This window comes from Thamnophis elegans, chromosome 14, assembly GCF_009769535.1.
Source record: "Thamnophis elegans isolate rThaEle1 chromosome 14, rThaEle1.pri, whole genome shotgun sequence".
In the NCBI taxonomy this organism is placed as follows: Eukaryota; Metazoa; Chordata; class Lepidosauria; order Squamata; family Colubridae; genus Thamnophis; species Thamnophis elegans.
In genome coordinates, this window is record NC_045554.1 from 36,741,482 (window position 1) to 36,761,149 (window position 19,668).

At 40.8% G+C, this 19,668-nt stretch overlaps 1 protein-coding gene across 1 annotated transcript; it reads left to right on the forward strand.

Moving 5' to 3' along the window:
* The first annotated feature begins 649 nt into the window (after nt 1–649).
* Nucleotides 650–19,216, forward strand: LOC116517936 (C-factor-like). The gene is made up of 7 exons (XM_032231127.1): nt 650–721; nt 4,924–5,109; nt 6,258–6,309; nt 13,531–13,718; nt 16,315–16,473; nt 17,451–17,558; nt 19,103–19,216. The coding sequence occupies exons 1-7, from the start codon at nt 650–652 to the stop codon at nt 19,214–19,216; spliced, it is 879 nt and encodes a 292-aa protein (XP_032087018.1).
* The last annotated feature ends 452 nt before the right edge of the window (nt 19,217–19,668 follow it).

Below are 19,668 nucleotides of genomic sequence, written 5' to 3' on the forward strand. Positions count from 1 at the left end.
AGTATGATGGAGAAATAACAGCTTGTGTGTGTTGTCTACTGAAGGAAGAACTTTTGTTCTAGAGGAGTAGTCCTTGACTTATGACCACAATTGAGCCCAACATTTCCATGGTTAAGCCAGACAGTTGCTAAATGAGTTGAAAGCCAGGAGTGCTATTGCCAGCCAGTGGCAATGTGAGTTTTTAAATAGTCTTTGGATGTCTTATGGTGTCAGGTAAGAATTGAGGTAAATATTGGCATTAATCTTAAACCGATGGAATCAGTTGACATAAAGACTAATATCAAGCATGACCCTACAATTAAAATTCAGATGTCTTCATTTTCATTACTTGTAGCACAAGGCAAGCATTGTTAGATCTCATCACTCTATTTAGTTGGGAATCTTGTTCCACCACAAGTATTTTAATCATCCTGCTTTCTATTAATCCATGACAAGGAAGGAGAATATGTGTCTACCAACCAGACACTAACTACAACAGCCAGCATGACTCACTGCAAGGCACGATAACCATAAACTCTAAAGGTCCAAGAGTGTGAGACCATTGATTTCCCCCCTTTCTGTCTATAATGTTTAATAGCTTGTTTGGAAGTTACGACTTAAATGTATGGTCCCTTCCCTATTCACCTCAGATATTCTCAGGACAGTGTAGATGGCAAAGACAACACTTCAAAGAACAGATCTAAAGCTTTCAGCAAAATTAGATGAGTGCAAAAAAAATCAGGTAAGTTTTTAAATACCTAAGAATTGTTTCAAATATCTGTGGAATTGAAGTTCCGTGATGAAAAGAATATCAACTTTGTGCCCTACATAGTACTGATTGTATTGCAAAAATCAAGCACTGCCAACACATGGTCTTCAGAATCCAAATTCTATCATAGTACACAAAAAACAGTTTTTATGATCTTGATAATTTATCAGTGCTTAATTTCATTATTCCCCTTCTACAAATGTGCTAAGCACCAAGATTTTAAATTGCTTTGTATTCCTAATTCTATAGATCAGTGGTTCCCAACATGGGACCCACGCCCCACAGGGGGGCAATTTGATTTTTTCAGGAGGGCAATTTGAACCTTGTTTAAACAAAGTTAATGGTCTTTTAAGCTTCCTCAGTTTGAGCAGAGTTCACTTTTTGAATAAAGTAAGAATTATATGTCACAGTGGGAGGGGAGAATCAGGATTTTAGAGATGCTTAGGTGGGGCATGGCCAAAAAAAGTTGGGAACCACTGCTATAAATGTTTACCTGATAATGGAAACAAGCATATTTAATAGTTTCTTATAATAGCATCTAGCCCTCATTTTTGTTCTTTTCCATGTTTTCCTTTGAGTATTTTGAAGACGCATACATTTCTCTGATTACATTTTTAAAATATTTTTTAATAGCACATACCATGCAAAACTTTGTGTGTAAGTAGACAATGAGTATGGAAACTAATTACTAAATGCATTGTGTGTAACTCAGAGGCAACTCCCTTTAAATGCCTAATGTTCCCCTGGATAATCAAGCAACGAAGATAATCAAGCAACGAATTACCGAACGCCTAGAAGCAAACAAAGTAATAACCAAAAGCCAACATGGGTTTGTCAAAAACAGATCATGTCAGACTAATCTTATTGCATTCTTTGATAATGTGACAAAATTAGTGGACCAGAGGAATGCCGTCGATATAGTTTACTTCAGTAAAGCATTTGATAAGGTAGACCATAACCTACTACTAGATAAAGTTGAAGAATGTGGGTTAGACAGCATCACCACCAGATGGATTTGTAACTGGCTGACCAACCGCACTCAACGTGTAGTCCTCAATGGAACTGCATCTTCATGGAGGGAAGTATTCAGTGGAGTACCCCAAGGCTCTGTTTTGAGCCCAGTACTCTTCAACATCTTCATCAATGATTTGGATAAGGGAATAAATGGGGAACTCATCAAATTTGCATATGACACCAAGCTGGCAGGAATAGCCAACACTCCAGAAGATAGGCTAAAGATACAGAAGGATCTTGACAAACTTGAACATTGGGCACTATCTAATAAAATGAAATTCAATAGTGAAAAGAGTAAAGTTCTACGTTTAGGCAACAAAAACGAAATGCACAGGTACAGTATGGGTGGTACCTTGCTCAACAGTAGTAACTCTGAAACGGATCTTGGAGTCCTAGTGGACACCCATTTAAATATGAGCCAGCAGTGTGCAGCACACAGTTCTAGGCTGCATAAACAGGGATAGAATCAAGATCACGCGAAGTGTTAATACCACTTTATAAGGCCACACTTGGAGTACTGCATTCAGTTTTGATCACCACGTTGTAGAAAAGATGTGGAGACTGTAGAAGGAGTGCAGAGAAGAGCAACAAAGATAATTAGGGGACTGGAGACTAAAACATGAAGAACAATTGCAGGAACTGGGTATGATAGAAAGAAGGACTAGGGGAGACATAATAGCAGTGTCTCAATATCTCAGGGGTTGCCACAAAGAAGGGGAAGTCAAACTATTTTCCAAGGCACCTGAGGGTAGAACAAGAAGCAATGGATGGAAACTAATCAAGGAGAGACGTAACTTAGAACTGAGGAGAAATTTCCTGACAGAACAATCAGTGGAACAGCTTGCCTCCAGAAGTTGTGAATGCCCCAACACTGGAAGTCTTTAAGAAGATGTTGGATAGCCATTTGTCTGAAACGGTATGGGGTTTCCTGCCTAGGCAGGGGGTTGGACTAGAAGACCGCCAAGGTCCCTTCCAACTCTGCTATTGGATTGGATTGGATTGTCTCTGTTTAGCCCTGATTGATTTCATATTTTGATTTTGGCGCTACTGAACTCCAGACCAACTCTGGATGGCTTATGGTATACATACAATAAGATAAAGGGTTCCCATCGCACATATGTGCTAGTCGTTCCTGACTCTAGGGGGTGGTGCTCATCTCCGTTTCAAAGCCGAAGAGCCAGCGCTGTCCAAAGACATCTCTGTGGTCCTGTGGCCGGCGTGACTAAACGCCAAAGACGCATGGAACGCTGTTACCTTCCCACCAAAGGTGGTTCCGATTTTTCTACTTGCATTTTTACATGCTTTCGAAGTGCTAGGCTGGCAGAAGCTGGGACAAGTAACGGGAGCTCACTCCATTATGTGGCGCTAGGGATTCGAACCACCGAACTGCCGACCTTTCTGATCGACAAGCTCAGCATCTTGGATAGATATAATAATAAGATAGATACAAACCCCATTAAGGGAAACTTAATCCTGAGGTCCAATCTTACTGACAAATTGTCTCAGAGCGTTCTTTCAAAGTGCATCCGGTTTGTTTCCTTTGCCTGGACATTTTTTAACCATTATAACACACATTTATGGAGATTCTCAGTCATCCAGGTCGTGGTTGTCCCAAAGGTGCTTTTTCAAGAGGCAACTGAACTGTATTTTTTCTTTGAAGACATTTCGCTTCTGGTCCAAGAAGCTTCTTCCGCTCGGATGAGAAGCGAAACGTCTTTAAAGAAAAACCACAAAGTCCAGTTGCCTCTTGAAAAAGCACCTTCGGGATTGTAACACACGGTTTCAGACATGGCGAGGTGCTTCATAAAATCCCAAAGGGTTTGTTGAACAGTTTGAACTTGTTGGGCCTGAGGAAACAAGCAGAATCCTTATAACTGAGCTGGGACCACTTGCTTATTAGATTCGTGTCTCTTGATTGGTGAAAGTTTCCCAAGAGGCAGTGTGCAGATGAGTTCTAGCGGTGCTCATTCTTCGTTGAGCGACGGGGTTGATCCTCTGTCTCCTAGAGGCATCGCTTCACTTCTTCCTCAAAGAGCCAGGGCTAAACCTCAGCATACTGAATTGCCTTGCGATGAGATGGGCGCCAAATAAATGTAATAAAGAAAGCTACATGGACCCTGGCTCTTTGAGCAGTGATGGTTAACCTTTTTGGAACCGAGCGCTGAAACTGGAATGTCCATGTGTGCCCGCGCATGCCGGAGCACCGGAACCCAGAAGAGAGCAGGTAGACGCCATCTGCAGGCACATTGGACCAGCTGTCTGCCTCCTGTGCCCTTGATGGAACTCAGAAGAGCAGCTGGCGACGTCACACATGCCCACAGAGGACGCTGCCATAGATTCGCCATCACGGGCCTAGAGCATGTACTGACAAGAGCAGAATCTCAAGAATTCTTGAAAGACACTACTGTGCTTGAGCGAAAACAGCAGAACCAAATGAGTGTCAGAATCAGCTAGATCAGTGGTAGTCAACCTGGTCCCTACCGCCTATTAGTGGGTGTTCCAGCTTTCATGGTAGGCGGTAGGGGTTTGCTGTAACACCGCTTTATAAATTTTATAAAGTTACTTCCTTACTTTATAAATCACCATTATTGTGGAACTGGTGGGCGTTTAGAAATGTTTACTACTAACAGAGATACAAAAGTGGGCGGTAGGTATAAAAAGGTTGACTAAACCTGAGCTAGATGCTTGAATTGTGCAATGCCAAATTGTAATACCTAATCTAGGAAAATTAATTGACCCAAATCCTGAGAAATCCAAAAAATGTCTCTAAGACAAGTCATCTACCAATTGTAGAAGGCAATGTTGCAGGCTAACCCTGCGATCCTGACGGGGCTCAAAGTTGATTCAGGCTTCCATCCTTTCCCAGGTCAGTAAAATTAGGACCCAGATTGTTGAGGGCAACAATACGCTGACTCTATAAACTGCCCAGAGAATGCTGTAAAGGACTATGAAGCGGCATACAAGCCTTAAGTACTATTGCTGTTGCTATAGGTGGATGTCCTTGTTGATCTCAATACCCTTTTGGCTAAAGCAACCACTGCGTTGCCATCCCCAATGTGTAGATGAAGTCCCTCAGAAGATCTAAAGGTGGGTGTTGCCTGTTCCTTATAATGTTACCTCCCACTGTGAGAAGAGGCATTTGAAACAAACTTTTGAGCAAGTTGGAAGCAGAAACTGCAGGTCCGAAAGGGATTGCAGAGCCAGTTGATTTCTGCGTTTTCAGCGTTCTGGTGACAGGATCCGATCGGGGGATCGGCCTGGGTCTGGTGAAGAGGTTTCTGGAGCTGCCTTCTCCACCCAAATGGATCTTTGCTACAACCCTGGACCTGGAGGGAGGAGACAACAAGGTAGGAATGAGTTAACAGGGGATGAGGTGGTAAATAATGCTTCAGAAGATGAACTGAGGATGAATGTCAAGCTTGCCTTTTGAGCACCCCAGGAATATTGGACCCAGATACCAGTATACACTGATTGCATTTTTCCCTTTTGCAACAAGCAATTCTAAATAAAGCACAGATTGAGTGCTTTTCTAGTTAAATAATAAATCATTCCCCTTTTCTTTTTTTCTTAAATTCTGTTCGCTTGTTGTAATATTAACTTCTTTTCGATTCTATTATCCCTGTTTTTTTCCCTGTTTTTTTCTTCTGCATAGCATACTTCTGTTTCTTTCTGATATTCAACCAAAAATATTTTTCAAAAAAAAAAAAACCAATGCCATTCAAAGCAGAGGAAAATAGTAATCAAAATAAATTACTGTAAGGCATAATACAATTGTACATAATACAATTAAATCTAATCCCCATCAACCTGATAACACCTCTGTCAAGATTTTTATCCTTGCAATCTACCCTTACTTTCACCCTAATTTCTCTGCCTCAATGCGTTGTATTCCTAGAAAACAAAATGTGAGTAGAATGAATTGGTGCCCGCTAATGGGCCATTGTGCTCCTAATTGTCCAGATGTACACTGGCAGTTATTCTAAAAGATAAGACTCAGAATTCCAGATGTGCTCACTGGTTGAAAGGAGGTGGAGACTTCTGAGCTGAACCATTCAAGATTTACACATCGAACCCCCAAAATCAACAAAATGACTTCCTACATTAATTAGCTCTTAAACTGGATGAACAAAGCATCTTCTATAATAAAGGTTTGGTTCCTGATCTCTCCATTTATTTAAAAAAAAGCTTTGAATCAGCAGTCAGGCATGGAAACTTTTTTTTACAGAGCCATATCTGGTTGAGTTATATTGAATGAACTAGGATCCCAGGAGGCATTAATCCTTTATGTAGTTTTCTTGAGGTTTTTGTGGTTGTTGGTATGTCAGGAATATTGCACAGGTGTCATCTAATGAAGTAAAAAAAATGCCTTTATTGCTTGCTCTTTCTTTTTGAAATTGTACTCTTTGACATCCAGCTCAAATCATTATCTGCTACTTGTTCAGACTCCTTAAGTGTGAATTTTATCTTAAGGAAAAACTCTGATCTTTTTCTGCAGGAGCTAAGAGAGTTGGCTTGCAAACATCCGAATCTGGTGGTGTTGCAATTAGGTAAGTTTCAAGAGCCATGTGAAAACGGGACAAATTTGGTTCTACAGGAATGCCCAGAGTGTCCAGTTCAAAGTCATTATTGGACATAACTGAACCTATAACATTCTTGGTTTTGTTCTCATGAAGTGTCTGGTTCAACCCGAATCAGCTTCATAGATAACAAAAAGTATTTAACTTACATGCCTCCACATGTTAGAAGAGTTTTCTCTGGCAAAAGTTCATTAAGGAATCATTTGTAAATCCATTTTCCACTCAATTTCTGTCTTATCAGGTAAAATGTATTCCCCTTCTATAGTATCGTTTGTACACCAGCCTATCCATTGAGGCAGATATCACTGTTGACATTATTATTTATTTTTGAGTCCCTTTTTTAAAGCATTCATCAATAATAGAATATTTTCACCATTCTATAATTATTAGATAAGTTTATACATTCTTCTCTTTTAATTGAAATCTTTAGTTCCCTCTAGTATCCAATTTTGAACTCTCACTGGTTTTCTTTTTCTAAAAAAACTTTTTCATATGGGGAAAAGATCTTTTACAGTTCCAAAATCTTATGTTAAATTTACATGGTCCTTTAGTTTGTAGCTTTCCCAAACCAAAAGTTTCATTAACACTTTCCTGTTTATTTCGTATCCCTTTCCAGCCCCATACAACAGTTCAAGCAGAGTTATCTTGTCAATCACTATTTTAACCTTTTCCTCCTTTTGTGTGTTAGTACATTCCTTTCTCACAACTGGAGTTTGTTTTGCATTGCTCATGCAGGTTGCTTTGAACATGCTCACCAGTGGTGGGTTTCAAAAATTGTTCGAACCTACTCTGTGGGTGTGGCCTCCTTTGTGGGAGTGGCTTGCCGCCCATGTGACCGGATGGGAGTGGCTTGCCACCCATGTGACCGGATATGAAGATGCCGACGACACTTGTCAGAACCACCTTAAATTACCTCACACACAGCACTGGGGTGCATAAGAATATGATGTACACTTGTTTTTTAAAAGGCATCTTTGGTTTGCGTTAAAACAACGTCAACACACGCAATGTTCTGATTGCACCACAATCGCAGTAGTCATCCTTGCCTTTCACAGAGGCACTGAGTTTTATAAATAGGAGCATGATAGTGTAGAATAATCATATCCAAGGACCAGTGGTGGGTTTCAAAAAATTTCAGAACCTCTTCTGTAGGTGTGGCCTGCTTTCCGGGTCCACTGGTGGAACCTCTTCTAACCCGTTCGGTAGATTTGACGAACCGGTTCTACCGAATAGGTGCGAACTGGTAGGAACCCACCTCTGATGCTCACCAAATGCCAGTCTCTTGGGTATGTAGCCGATGGGATTATGACTGTCGCCATCCATCCTGGCTCAGTTAAAACTCGTAACATCCCAATTGTAAGTTTGTTCACTTTGGAAAAGGTATAACACATTCTCATGCATAATAAGATATCTATTTGCACATACCCAAAGACAAATGAATGACCTGCTGATGAGGGTCTGAAAGTTTTAGTATTTTGATTATTTGGGGTTTTAGTATTTTATTTAATAATGTGCTAGATGCAGGGGTGTCAAACTCACAGCCTCCAGGCCGGGGGGGGGGGAAAGTCACGATACGTCACATGACGATGCCGTGACGACACGGGTTTGTCACCCCTTGTCAAACAACTACCGTGTTTTTCTCTCCATAAGATGCACTTTTTCCCATAAGATTCACATTTTGGGTGGAAATGTTGGCGTGTCTTGTGGAGCGAATGTTGCATCACAGACCAGGCTGCGGCGTTGGAGGGGAGGGGTTTGGTGTGGCTACGGCAGTCTATCACCACCTATCACTGCCGCCACTATTTATAGCAATAGCAGTTAGACTTATATACCACTTCATAGGGCTTTCAGCCCTCTCTAAGCGGTTTACAGAGTCAGCATATCGCCCCCACAGTCTGGGTCCTCCTTTGACCCACCTTGGAAGGATGGAAGGCTGAGTCAACCTTGAGCCCGTGAGATTTGAACCACCGAACTGCAGCTAACAGTCAGCTGAAGTGGCTGCAGTACTGCACTCTAACCACTGCGCCACCTTGGCTGTTTCTCTCTCTCTCTATTTGCCACAGTCATACTGTGTCCTTATACCTTTATAAGCCAAATTGAGATTGGCCAATTTAACTCAAATCCTTCTGAATTACAGTTGGAACATTTATAGTCATGAGAGCCAACTGCAATTTTGTTCATCTGCTTAGAGGAGGTTTTGAGCTGGGTAGAATTGATTCTTTTAATCTTATGAAATCCTTCTTTGTGGCAGCCGGAAATCACTGTGGGAGAGAGCACATGAGACATAATGGCTGTGCTGTCCAAGCTTTGTGAAGATGACAATGGGACCTTCCTGGATTGGTTGGGTTGTCGACTTCCGTGGTGATCTGTCTCACCATGACGTCATCAGCACTTAATTCCCCGAGAGGTGATGCAGCATCTAATAAATCACTGCAGACATGACAATTTCTGGCCTGGCTCTATTCTTTCTGCCACAAGCTTCCCAACTTCTGTATATCTTACTAAGATATGCAGAAGTTTCTTTTTTTTCTTTGTAAAGAAAAAAAAAAGACAACTATGAAGGGCCAATGAAGAATATTTGGATTTCAAGGTTGTAGCTACAAAAATCGAGAACAGCACATGGAATTACTTCCATATTTTTTCTTCATTGTTGTTTGTCTTCACGCCTGGGATTCCAGATTATATTAAACCACAGAAGTTGTGAAGGCTGATTCCACAAAAGTAAAAAAAAAACAAAACATTTTTTTATGACCGCATATGTAAGCTCCATATCTCAAACCAGAAGCACAGTCCACCCATTTAAATTATTTTTTGAGAATATAATCTTTCAACAGGCATGCACAGAAATAAATCCTTATACATCCATGTAAAAACATATTTAAAAAGGAAGATAAAAAGGAAAGAAGATACTCTTGTTAGCTAATAGCCAGTGAAATTAAAGGGATCTGGCCAATTCCCCAAAACTCTTTGTAGACAAGCTTCCTCTGTCTAACATTTTGATGCTTTAACTCTGTAATTTAAGGCATTTAGGCTGGTGAACATCATAAATCTTAATTGTCATACTTAGCTCTGCCTTTCTAGGCTTCTTACTCAGCAGTCAACATATATTTTTTTCCTGCCAATTAGGTCTCTTTCTTGATTAGAAAGAATTTCTAAATGTTTTATAAGGTGGTATATTTCCACCCACCCACCCACCCACCCACCCTTCCCTTGTTGTTTTGATTGCTTCCTCTGTTTGAGCAAGCAAAGTTGGTGTGGGTGTGACATGTCTCATAATATTGGCTCTTGTAAATGAGAAGGGACATTTGAACTCAACTTCCAAACCTGTTGGAAGCTGAAGGTGCAGGTCCTGAAGGGATGGCCAAGGCAGCTGCCTTCTCTGTTTTCAGTGTCCTGGTGACAGGATCCAATCAAGGGATCGGCCTGGGTCTGGTGAAGAGGTTTCTGGAGCTGCCCTGTCCACCCAAATGGGTCTTTGCTACAAGCCGTGATTTGCAGGGGGAGAAAAGCAAGGTAAGAATCAGTTAACGTAGGACGAGGTGGTAAATCGTGGTACAGATGTTGACCTCTTTCTTGACTATTTCCCCACCCAACCTAGGCTTACAGTCTGCCTTCTATGGTCAAATGAATCTTAGAATCTCTTGTACATTCCAGAAGAAAAGTGGGAGAGAAATGTGAGACTGAATGTTGAGTAGTTGCTAGGTTCATGCTATACTATAAATCAGTGTTTCTCAACCTTGGCAACTTGAAGATGTCTGGAATTCTGGGAGTTGAAGTCCAGACATCTTCAAGTTGCCAAGGTTGAGAAACACTGCTATAAATTATGGCTTATTTGAACTGAGATATTCTCCAAGCCCTCCTTGCTGGGATCTAAACAAAGAACAGGGCATATAGGGCTTTGCCTGCAGTGTGATGCTTAGAGATAATTTATGGCTCAAAGAGATTTCCTGGAACATCACAAAGTGCCATTTTAAACCTTTTAATATTAGATCTCTGCCATCTTTGAATGCTAGAAGCCAAAACGCCAACTTCAATGTTGTATTTTCAACCTCTGGGGATATTCTGATCTAGATACACACAATCTTCTCTTTCGTGGTAAGCGACATGACCCAATGCAAAGTGCGAGCTAGTTCTACATTTCTTTTATAAGAATCGCCTTTTCTTCCTTCCCCTCCTTCTTAAAATTTACTTCACTTTAGATACCCGTGTATCTTAATTCCTTTTCAACTACGTAATCACTGTGGAATTATTAATTTTTCTTTTCTTTGGTGTAGTTTACGTTTTCCTGTTATTAAATCAACATGACACAATGCAGAGGAAAACAACAAGCAGTACTCAATCAAAGAAATTAAGGAAAAGCGTTGTGTCTGTGGAAACCATCTTTGTTTGCATCTTACGCACACTCTGCTTTGGCAGTCACATTCCTAAAAAAGCCAGCATGTGGGATTAAATGTGCTTCCTACTAAAGGAATGTTTTGGCATCTGCCATCTAAATCATGGCAAGCTAATAACACTCACCTAGAATTTGAAATGTGTCCTGGTGCTGATCTATGAACCATGGTTTATAGTTGCGTGGAAACAAAACAAATGAAAACCATGGCTACAAATCTTAGCTATCATTAGCCTCCTCTAGTGGTAAATCTTTTCTTAAAATTTTATTTAATTATTTGCATTTATACCCTATTTCCCTGAAAATAAGACCCCCCCAGCTAATAAGCCCAACCAGGCTTTTGAGCGCATGCGCTAAAATAAGTCCTCCATCCAAAATAAGCCCTCCCCCAAAATATTGCAATACAGCAACAGACATGAGTTGACCATGCTCGGCACCTCCTGCACCTCAAAAATAATAAAATTTCCCCGAAAATAAGGCCAAGTACTTATTTTTTTGGGGGGGGGGTCAAAAGAAAATAAGACGCTGCCTTATTTTCAGGAAAACAATACATTTTAAACAAATATACAAAAAAAAAAGAAATTAAATTGACCCAACCTCCCCTCCCCTTATGTGACAAATAAAAGTACAGAAAAAGGCAAATGGGCTTGTAATTGCAAATACATTCTAAGTTCATATGGTTTTATAAAGCTTTGAAAGAGGAAGCCAACTTTTCCATATTCATCAAACCAGCCCAAGTATTGTTTTCCTTGGGGGAAAGCTAATAGGACCTTTTCTGATGGACAGGTTGTATAATTCTCTCCAAAAATGATAGGTGACCAGTGTCTAAAACCCAATCCTTAACTTTGATCAATTGTCTTCTGCAGCAGAAGATGCGGTCACCATTACTCCAGCTGACAAGGTTTGAAGCTGAAGTGGGATGAAGAAAGATTCTTGAGGAACCCCAACCTCAAGAATCTTTGGGTTGGGTCATACTGACTGGGTCCACATGTTGCATTAAACCATAATGTGGCTTGTTAATGTGTGTTTTGTTGATTTAATAATAACGAACACCTGCTGTTAAATGTTTTCCTTTTATTATTGTTCTCTTTGAGGACTGAAGTAACTGCCTATTTCTTGACCATAACTATGAGTTTATATCTTTTTCTCCTCTAGGAGGTAAGGGAGTTGTCATGTAAGCATCCAAATCTGGTGGTGTTGCAATTAGGTAAGTTTTGTGTGTCAAGTGCAAACCGGGCTAATTTTGTACTTTATAAATGCCCAGAGCATCGGCTAAATCTATTACTAGAAAAATCTAGCGAGCCCACTTAATGGCTGGCTTCACTAGAGATTCTTTGAGGTTGGCTAATCTCGTTGTTTTACCAGAATGACATTCTTTGAAGATTATGTTAAGGTCATTGTATTGGGGTTGCAACAATCTGTTGAACAAAAGGGAGAAAATCACTTGCAACCCTGATGGAAAGGAAAACGTTATATTGAGGGTTGATTTACAAAAATCCCTGGGAGACATTCTGTATGTCTTTATATATTGTTTTGCATGAATGTTGCCTGAACTAAGTTGCATGAACTTAGTCAACGGAGCTTTATTCAATAGCTTTTGAATATAAAGAGATAACTTGAGTTTAATGTGCAAAGACAGCCTGTCTCACAGCTTGTTTCTGATTCAGCAAAGAATGAGCCTCTTTAGACCCCATTTTCTGGGAATCATAACATTTTCTAGACAATATTTTTTAGAGTTGCTGCTTATACATTAATGTCCTTAATGGAGGCCATGCTCTAAACCATTTGGAGCTGTCTGAATGCTATTCCAGAAGATAGATTGTTGCGTGGATGGACACGTAGATCTGCTGAACATTCAAGAAATTCAAGTTCAAGAAATATTAGAATGTGCAGAAATGAATAGATTAACGCTTGCTATAAAAGAGAAAAAACAAACAGATTATATGACATGGGAGTTATTCTACGAATGGTTGGAGAATAAAAATAGAAGCGAGTAATAAATAGAGACTAGTGAAATAAAGAATATATGTTAAGATAGAGGTGTAAACCATATGATGATTATTATATATGATTGTTATATATTCAAGGTGCTACTTGTCACTCATAAAGCCCTTCATGGTAGTGGGTCTGCGTACTTGAGAGACCGCCTCCTGCCAATTACCTCCCTGCGACCAATTAGATCACATAGATTAGGCCTCCTCCGAGTTCCATCTGCCAGTCAGTGCCGACTGGCAACTACACGGAGGAGAGCCTTTTCAGTAGTAGCTCCGACCCTTTGGAACGATCTCCCTGTGGAGATTCGTACCCTCACCACCGTCCAGACCTTCCGCACAGCCCTTAAGACCTGGCTAGCCCGTCAGGCCTGGGGACAAAGATAATTGCCCCCATCCGAATGATGAATGAATGTTGCTTACTATTTTACCTCTATGTATTGTTTGTGTCTATTGTTTGTATACCCCCTCCCTTCATTTTATGTAAGCCGCCCTGAGTCCCCTCAGGGAAAAGGGCGGCCTATAAGTATTAATAAATACTCAAATACTCAAATATAATATGTTTTCATTAGAAGATATATTAAGTGGGAGAAATGAATAGAGTTATAATGATGATTATTAATATTGTAAGATTAGAGAATTATCATCAATGCAATGAATATTGTAAATCTTCATTGTAGTTACACAGACATTTGTACCCAGATGACACACTGTTTAATGGAAGATGATATGTTCAAATTTAAAAATATTTTTTTTAAAAGAAGTTCTTATGTAGTAATTCTGGAATAGCACATTGTTCTTTTTCTTCAGATGTCACTAATCTCGAGAGCATCCAAGCAGCTCTGAAGGAAGTGGGGAAGTGTGTTGGAGAAGGTGGTCTGACCCTCCTCATCAACAATGCTGGCATTTGGATATACAACGATATGGAAACAGAAAATGTCAAGGATATGATGAGAGTTTACTCTGTTAATACCATCGGTCCGCTGCAAATGAGTCAGGTTTGTTTATGGTTATTACGACACCTTTCAATGCAAGGAAGACTGCTTTGTTGACCAAAAAAAAAAAAGCTGAACTGTTCAATTCAGCATTTCAGGAGTGCAAGGAAATAATCTAGAGCTGAAAGTAAAGAAGTAAAATTGTGCACTGATTTGGGAGGAGGGTGGAACATTGGGAAATTCAGTGTAGAGAAAAGTAAAGTCCTACACTTAGGTAAGAAAAAACAAAAGTACATCTATAGACTGGGTGAGACCAGGTTTAATAGCAGTGACTGTGAGAGGGATCTTGGAGTCTTAGTGGACAACCAGCTAAATATGAGCCAGCATTGTGCAACGGCAGCCAAAAAAAGCCAATGCAATCTTGCATTAACAGAGGGATACAATCAAGATCAAGTAAGGTACTAATACCACTCTATAAAGCCCTAGTAAGACCACACCCAAAGTACTGCATCCAGTTTTGGTCACCACAGTATAAAAAAGATATTGAGACTCTAGAAAGAGTGCAGAGAAGAGCAACCAGGATGATTAGGGGACTGGAGGGGCTAAAACATATGATGGATGGTTGCAGGAACTGGGTATGGCTAGTCTAGTGAAGAGAAGGACCAGGGGACATACGATAGCAGTCTTCCAGTATTTGAGGAGCTGCTACAGAGAGGAGGGAGTCAAGCTATTTTCCAAAGCACCTGAAGGCCAGACAAGGAATAATGGATGGAAAGTGATCAAGGAGAGATTCAATGTAGAAATAAGGAGGAACTTTCTGACAGTGAGAACAATCAACCAATGGAATAGAAGTTGCCTTTGGAAGTTGTGAGTGCTTCATCTCTTGAGACTTTCAAGAATCATTGGACTGCCATTTATCAGAAATGGTGTAGGGTCTCTTGCTTGAGCGGGGTGGTGGTTGGACTAGATGACTTATAACAGAATACTTAAAGAGCTATTTGGACCCGTTTCCCAAAGAAAAGAAACCGGGAGCCACAAAACCCTTCCCGTACCTGACTATTTCCTGAGCACCCACAGAACTAGCGTATGTATTTGAATTAAAGTTCTGTTTTCTTCTGAAACTTTTCTTTTCTTGGATTTATCCATGGTTGGCCTACTGGGGCTCGAAAAGCTCAATAAATCACGTGCTGGCGGGTGTCGCGCATTGGCACATATTTTGAGTGACAGGGAGCCGCAGCAGAGGGATGAAAGAGCCACATGCGGCTCCAGAGCTGTGGGTTGCTGCCCCATGACCTATAAGGTTCCTCCCAACTCTGTTAAGCTGCTAAATAAGTGTAGCTGTTCGCTTTGCAGGTGTGCTGGCACAGGAGATAACCTCCCAGATTCTTATGACACTTTTGTGTTGAAAAACCCGCACATTTCCTCAGGGTTTAATAATGGCTGCAGAGAATCACCACGGGGGATAGTACAGTAATGACAACTTGGAATGTCACCTGAGGTGCACCAAATCTGCAAATCTCTTACTTCGTAATTCTAGAGAAAGTACAGGGCTTGGTATGAAATGAATTAAAAGGAGATAATGGCCGTGTGCTTGAAGGAGGCACTAAAGCACCCCCTTCTTGAAGAAGCCATCTCTTGACCCACAGACTTTGGCAATTATGTTCCCATCTGCCATCTCTTCCAAGAGCCGTGGTGGCACAATGGTTAGTACGCAGTGTCTCAGGCAAACTCTGCCCACAGCCAGGAGTTCGATCCTGATCGGCTCAAGGTTCAGTCAGCCTTCCATCCTTCCAAGGTTAATGAAACATGGACCCAGATTGTCAGGGGCAAAATGCTGACTTAGAGAGGGCTGTAAAGCATTATGAAGTGGGATATAAATCCAACTGCTATTGCTGTTGCTATCTCTCCTTTTTCAGGAAAGGTGAAGAGAATGGGATAGGAAGGCAATTGCAGAACAAATTGCAGAACAAATGGATTATCTGGATCTAAGTCAAACTTTGGATTGTAGACCCTCCCTCTGGGGATGTACATTGTCTCATAGTCCCTCCCCCTCTTCCAGGTCATCTAGGTATCCAGACTTTGCATCAAATGGAAGTATGGACCCAGTGGTGGGATTCAGCCAGTTCTCACCTATTTGGGAGAACCGGTTGTTAACTTTCTAAGCAGTTCGGAGAACTGGTTGTTGGAAGAAATCTCCTTTTGTTTTTTCCCCACTTTACAGGGCTAATCCTGTAAGGAAAGCAGGAAGGAAACATTCTGGTGTTGTTTTTAGCCTAACCTTTTTTGCCCTGCTTACAGAAACTGCTTCTCTGGTTAACCCTTATTACATTGTAACAGCAAAGGCGAAGCGTCCATCGACTCGAGTGATGTTGAGTTGGCCATGCCCACCCAGTCACATGACCACTGAGCCACGCCTACCCAGCTGGTCATTAGGGCAGAGAACCGGTTGTTAAATTATTTGAATCCCACCACTGTGTGGACCAATCTTTAAGGGCTGCCCACCCAAAGCATTAGAGCTGCTTTTCTGTGTGGGATCAGGCCTGGATGACTCTATGAAGATCCTCTTGCAGAAGATTACATAAGACCTTTCCCTGTTATTGCACAGTTCCTTTCACTAAAACTTGTTGCAGCTCCTTCTCTCTTTTCTTCTCTCCATCAGGCATTCCTACCGCTGCTGAAGAAGGCAGCCCGGAGAAGTCCATGTCAAGGGCTGAGCAGCAGCAAGGCGGCTATTATCAATATATCCAGCAATGGAGGATCAATAGAACTTGTGGCTTATTGGCATGTAGGAGCTTCAATTTCATATCGCTGTAGTAAGGTACTTAATGTGTTTTCTATGTGGAACTCACTTGGTTTATTTAACATCTTTTGGATAATCATATTGTTTTGTTTTTAAATTCAAAAGAAAAGTACTTTTCCACAGGAAAGATACTTCATAGTAATTGCAAGCTCTTATTTCAAATTAATCTGGTCCATTTATAGCTTTCTAAAATCAAAGTTATAATCAATATGTTCGGTTTATTTAAAAAAAACAATTAAGGGTCTTAGCTTGCAGTTAATTTTTTCTTTCATTAAGGATTGAAGGTAGACGCATTTGGTGCTTTTAGACTTGTTGTTCCGAAGATTTCTAATAGTTGAAAATTAATTGGTACGTAATTTCTAAATATGATTAGAAAATGGAATATGCAAAGTTAGTGTCCCTTTAAAGTTGCCAGATGTGGTTTGAGCAAGATGGATATTTCCAAACTGGATGTCCAAAGCTAGATGATGTCCCATCTGGGGCAGGTTGAAGACTTGAAGAAGAATTCCAAGTGATGGTAAATTCCTTCTAGTTCTTAGCATTCAATCAGTAGAAATGCCCAAACCGATGATAACTAAAATGCCTTTTCCCAGAAAATGTAATAAGATACACCTTTTTTTTGCAAGCCAGAACAATGCATGTGGTTCAGTGATGGGTTGCCAATATTTTTACTACCACTTCGAGTGCGCTCCCATGCATGCTGCTCGCGCATCCACGCAACACTTCTCCGCAGAAGCATCCGGGCAGGTGGGCAGAGCCTCCCGCTGCCGCTACTACCGGTTCGCCGGAACCAGGAGCAACCCACCTCTGATGTGGATGGCTTTCTGCCTGATTGTGTTCTAAAGGAATTGTTTAATCCAGTTCTGGTGCCTATGCCTCTATACCTTCCCAGCTGTGGATGATGATTAATGCACAATATCTTGTCAATCCCAATTTATCTTAGCCTTTTCCTCCCGTCTTCTCTTGAAATTCTTCCCTTGTTTTCCCCAATGCAGGCTGCTTTAAACATGCTCACCAAGTGCCAATCTCTTGACTATTCAGCCCATGGGATTATGAGCGTCTCCATGCATCCTGGCTCAGTTGAAACAGCTCCCAACCGTTTTGTAAGTCTGTTCTCCTTGAAGAGCTATAACACATTTCGTGCCAGAGATGGGTTACTACCGGTTCACACCCGTTCGGGCGAGCCGGTAGTGGTAATTTGGACTCAGTTGCTGAACCAGTAGGGATGGCAGGCTGGCCATGCCCCTGAACCGGTTTCCTGGTTGCCCATTCCGTTGAGGGCATGGTTTTTTTGTCATTTTATAATGTTCTGTGCATGCACAGAACAGTTTAAGGACAACTGCGCATGCACAAGCAATGCGTGGCTGGCATACGCAAAGCATGCACAAAGGAAATTGGCAGTAATGCCGGCAGCAATCCATTCCTGATTCGTGCCTATCCAGATATCTATGTATACCTACACATATGGATTACCTACTAATCAGTCCTGAAGTTTTTAATGCTAAAGTTTGAATTAGCACATTGGATTAGAGGTAAAGAAATGGCAGAATGGAAATTTTCATAGACCAAAGTGAATAAGGTAGCCAATCCCTCCTCTCCCCTCACTTCCATTTCCTCTTAGGAGGAATATTAAATCTCACCTTCTCCTCTTGCAGTTTGAGTTATTTCTCCCTATTTGTGGAACATTATGTCTGCAGGAAAGCATGTTGTTATATCTGAAATGGTCAACACTCTGTCCCTCTCATATTTAAGACTCAAGGCAGGGTTGACTCATTTATTTGGGAAATCATAATGGTGGAAGATGGTTCCACCACAAAACCGCGGAGGACAAAATCGCGCTCGACGAAAGCGCACATTTGACGTCATCACAGCGCGACGAAAACATTGCGCTGTGATCGAAAAATGTAAAAATAAAGCGAAAACCTTACCCTAACCCCCCCAAACCTAACCCTAAACCTAACCCTAAACCTAACCCTAAACCTAACCCTAAACCTAACCCTTAACCTAACCCTAAATCTAACCCTAAACATAACCCTTAACCTAAGGCTAAACCTAACGCTAACCCTTAACCTAACGCTAAACCTAACCCTAACGCTCTAAACCTAACCCTAACCCTTAACCTAACCCTAACCCTAAACCTAACCCTTACCTTTATGTGAATCGGCTTGCTTTAATTTTAATTTTATTTCAATTTTTAATTTTTTTCGTCGCGCTGTGATGACGTCAAATGCGCGCTTTCATCGAGCGCGATTTTGTCCTCCGGGGTTTTGACGGGTCACGGTGAAAGATAGGGAAAAGATTCACACATTAAATCACAAGAATTCCCCTTTTGAGATATTAGAAGCAACTTCATTGACTCAGTATCTACATTTGTAAGGCCTGCTCATCCATAGTTAATATGATTTAATTAAGCCAAATTTAGGGATTTAAATGATGCTTTGCTTCATCACCCATCACAAGGGCTGTGTTCATATACCTTTGTAAACCAGAACAAGTTTGGGCAGTTTGATACAAATCCTTCTCTTTATTAGAGTTGAACATTTATGGTCAAGAAACCCAACTGGATTCTTCTGATCTATGTAGATGAGGATTCTGGGCTGGGTGCAGCTGATTCTTTAAACCTTATGAGATCCTTTTTTTGTGACAGCCGGAAATCAGCGTGGAAGAGAGCACACAAGGCATCGTGAATGTGCTGTCCAATCTTTCTGAGGTAGACAATGGCACTTTTCTCGATTGGTTGGGTCGTCAAGTTCCCTGGTGATTCATCAGTCTCGCTCTAAGGTCATTGGATCATAATACACTGAGAAGTGATGGGGCTTCAATAAACTGACTTCAATCATGAAAGTCCTCATCTTGTTTTTTTCCTTTTTTTTCACCAAATTTCAAACATTTGCATATATTATAAAATCATTTTGTAAAAAATATAATAATGCAACCACGAAGGACCAATGAAGAACTGTTCTGGTTTCGGGGATTAGAAAGACTGATTCCACAAATGTCACAAAATATATGTTTATGATCTCAAACATAGTGTCAATGTATGAATCACCAACTGTCTCATGCCAGATGCATGAGTTTTGATTAACTTTTAGAACACATTCTTTCAATACACATCTAATATTTAACATTCATCGCTCTATGTAATACCCATTGCTTGATCCCTTTAAATCTTTAAATTTAGCTGTTGATGTTTTCATTTAGATTTGTTTTAAT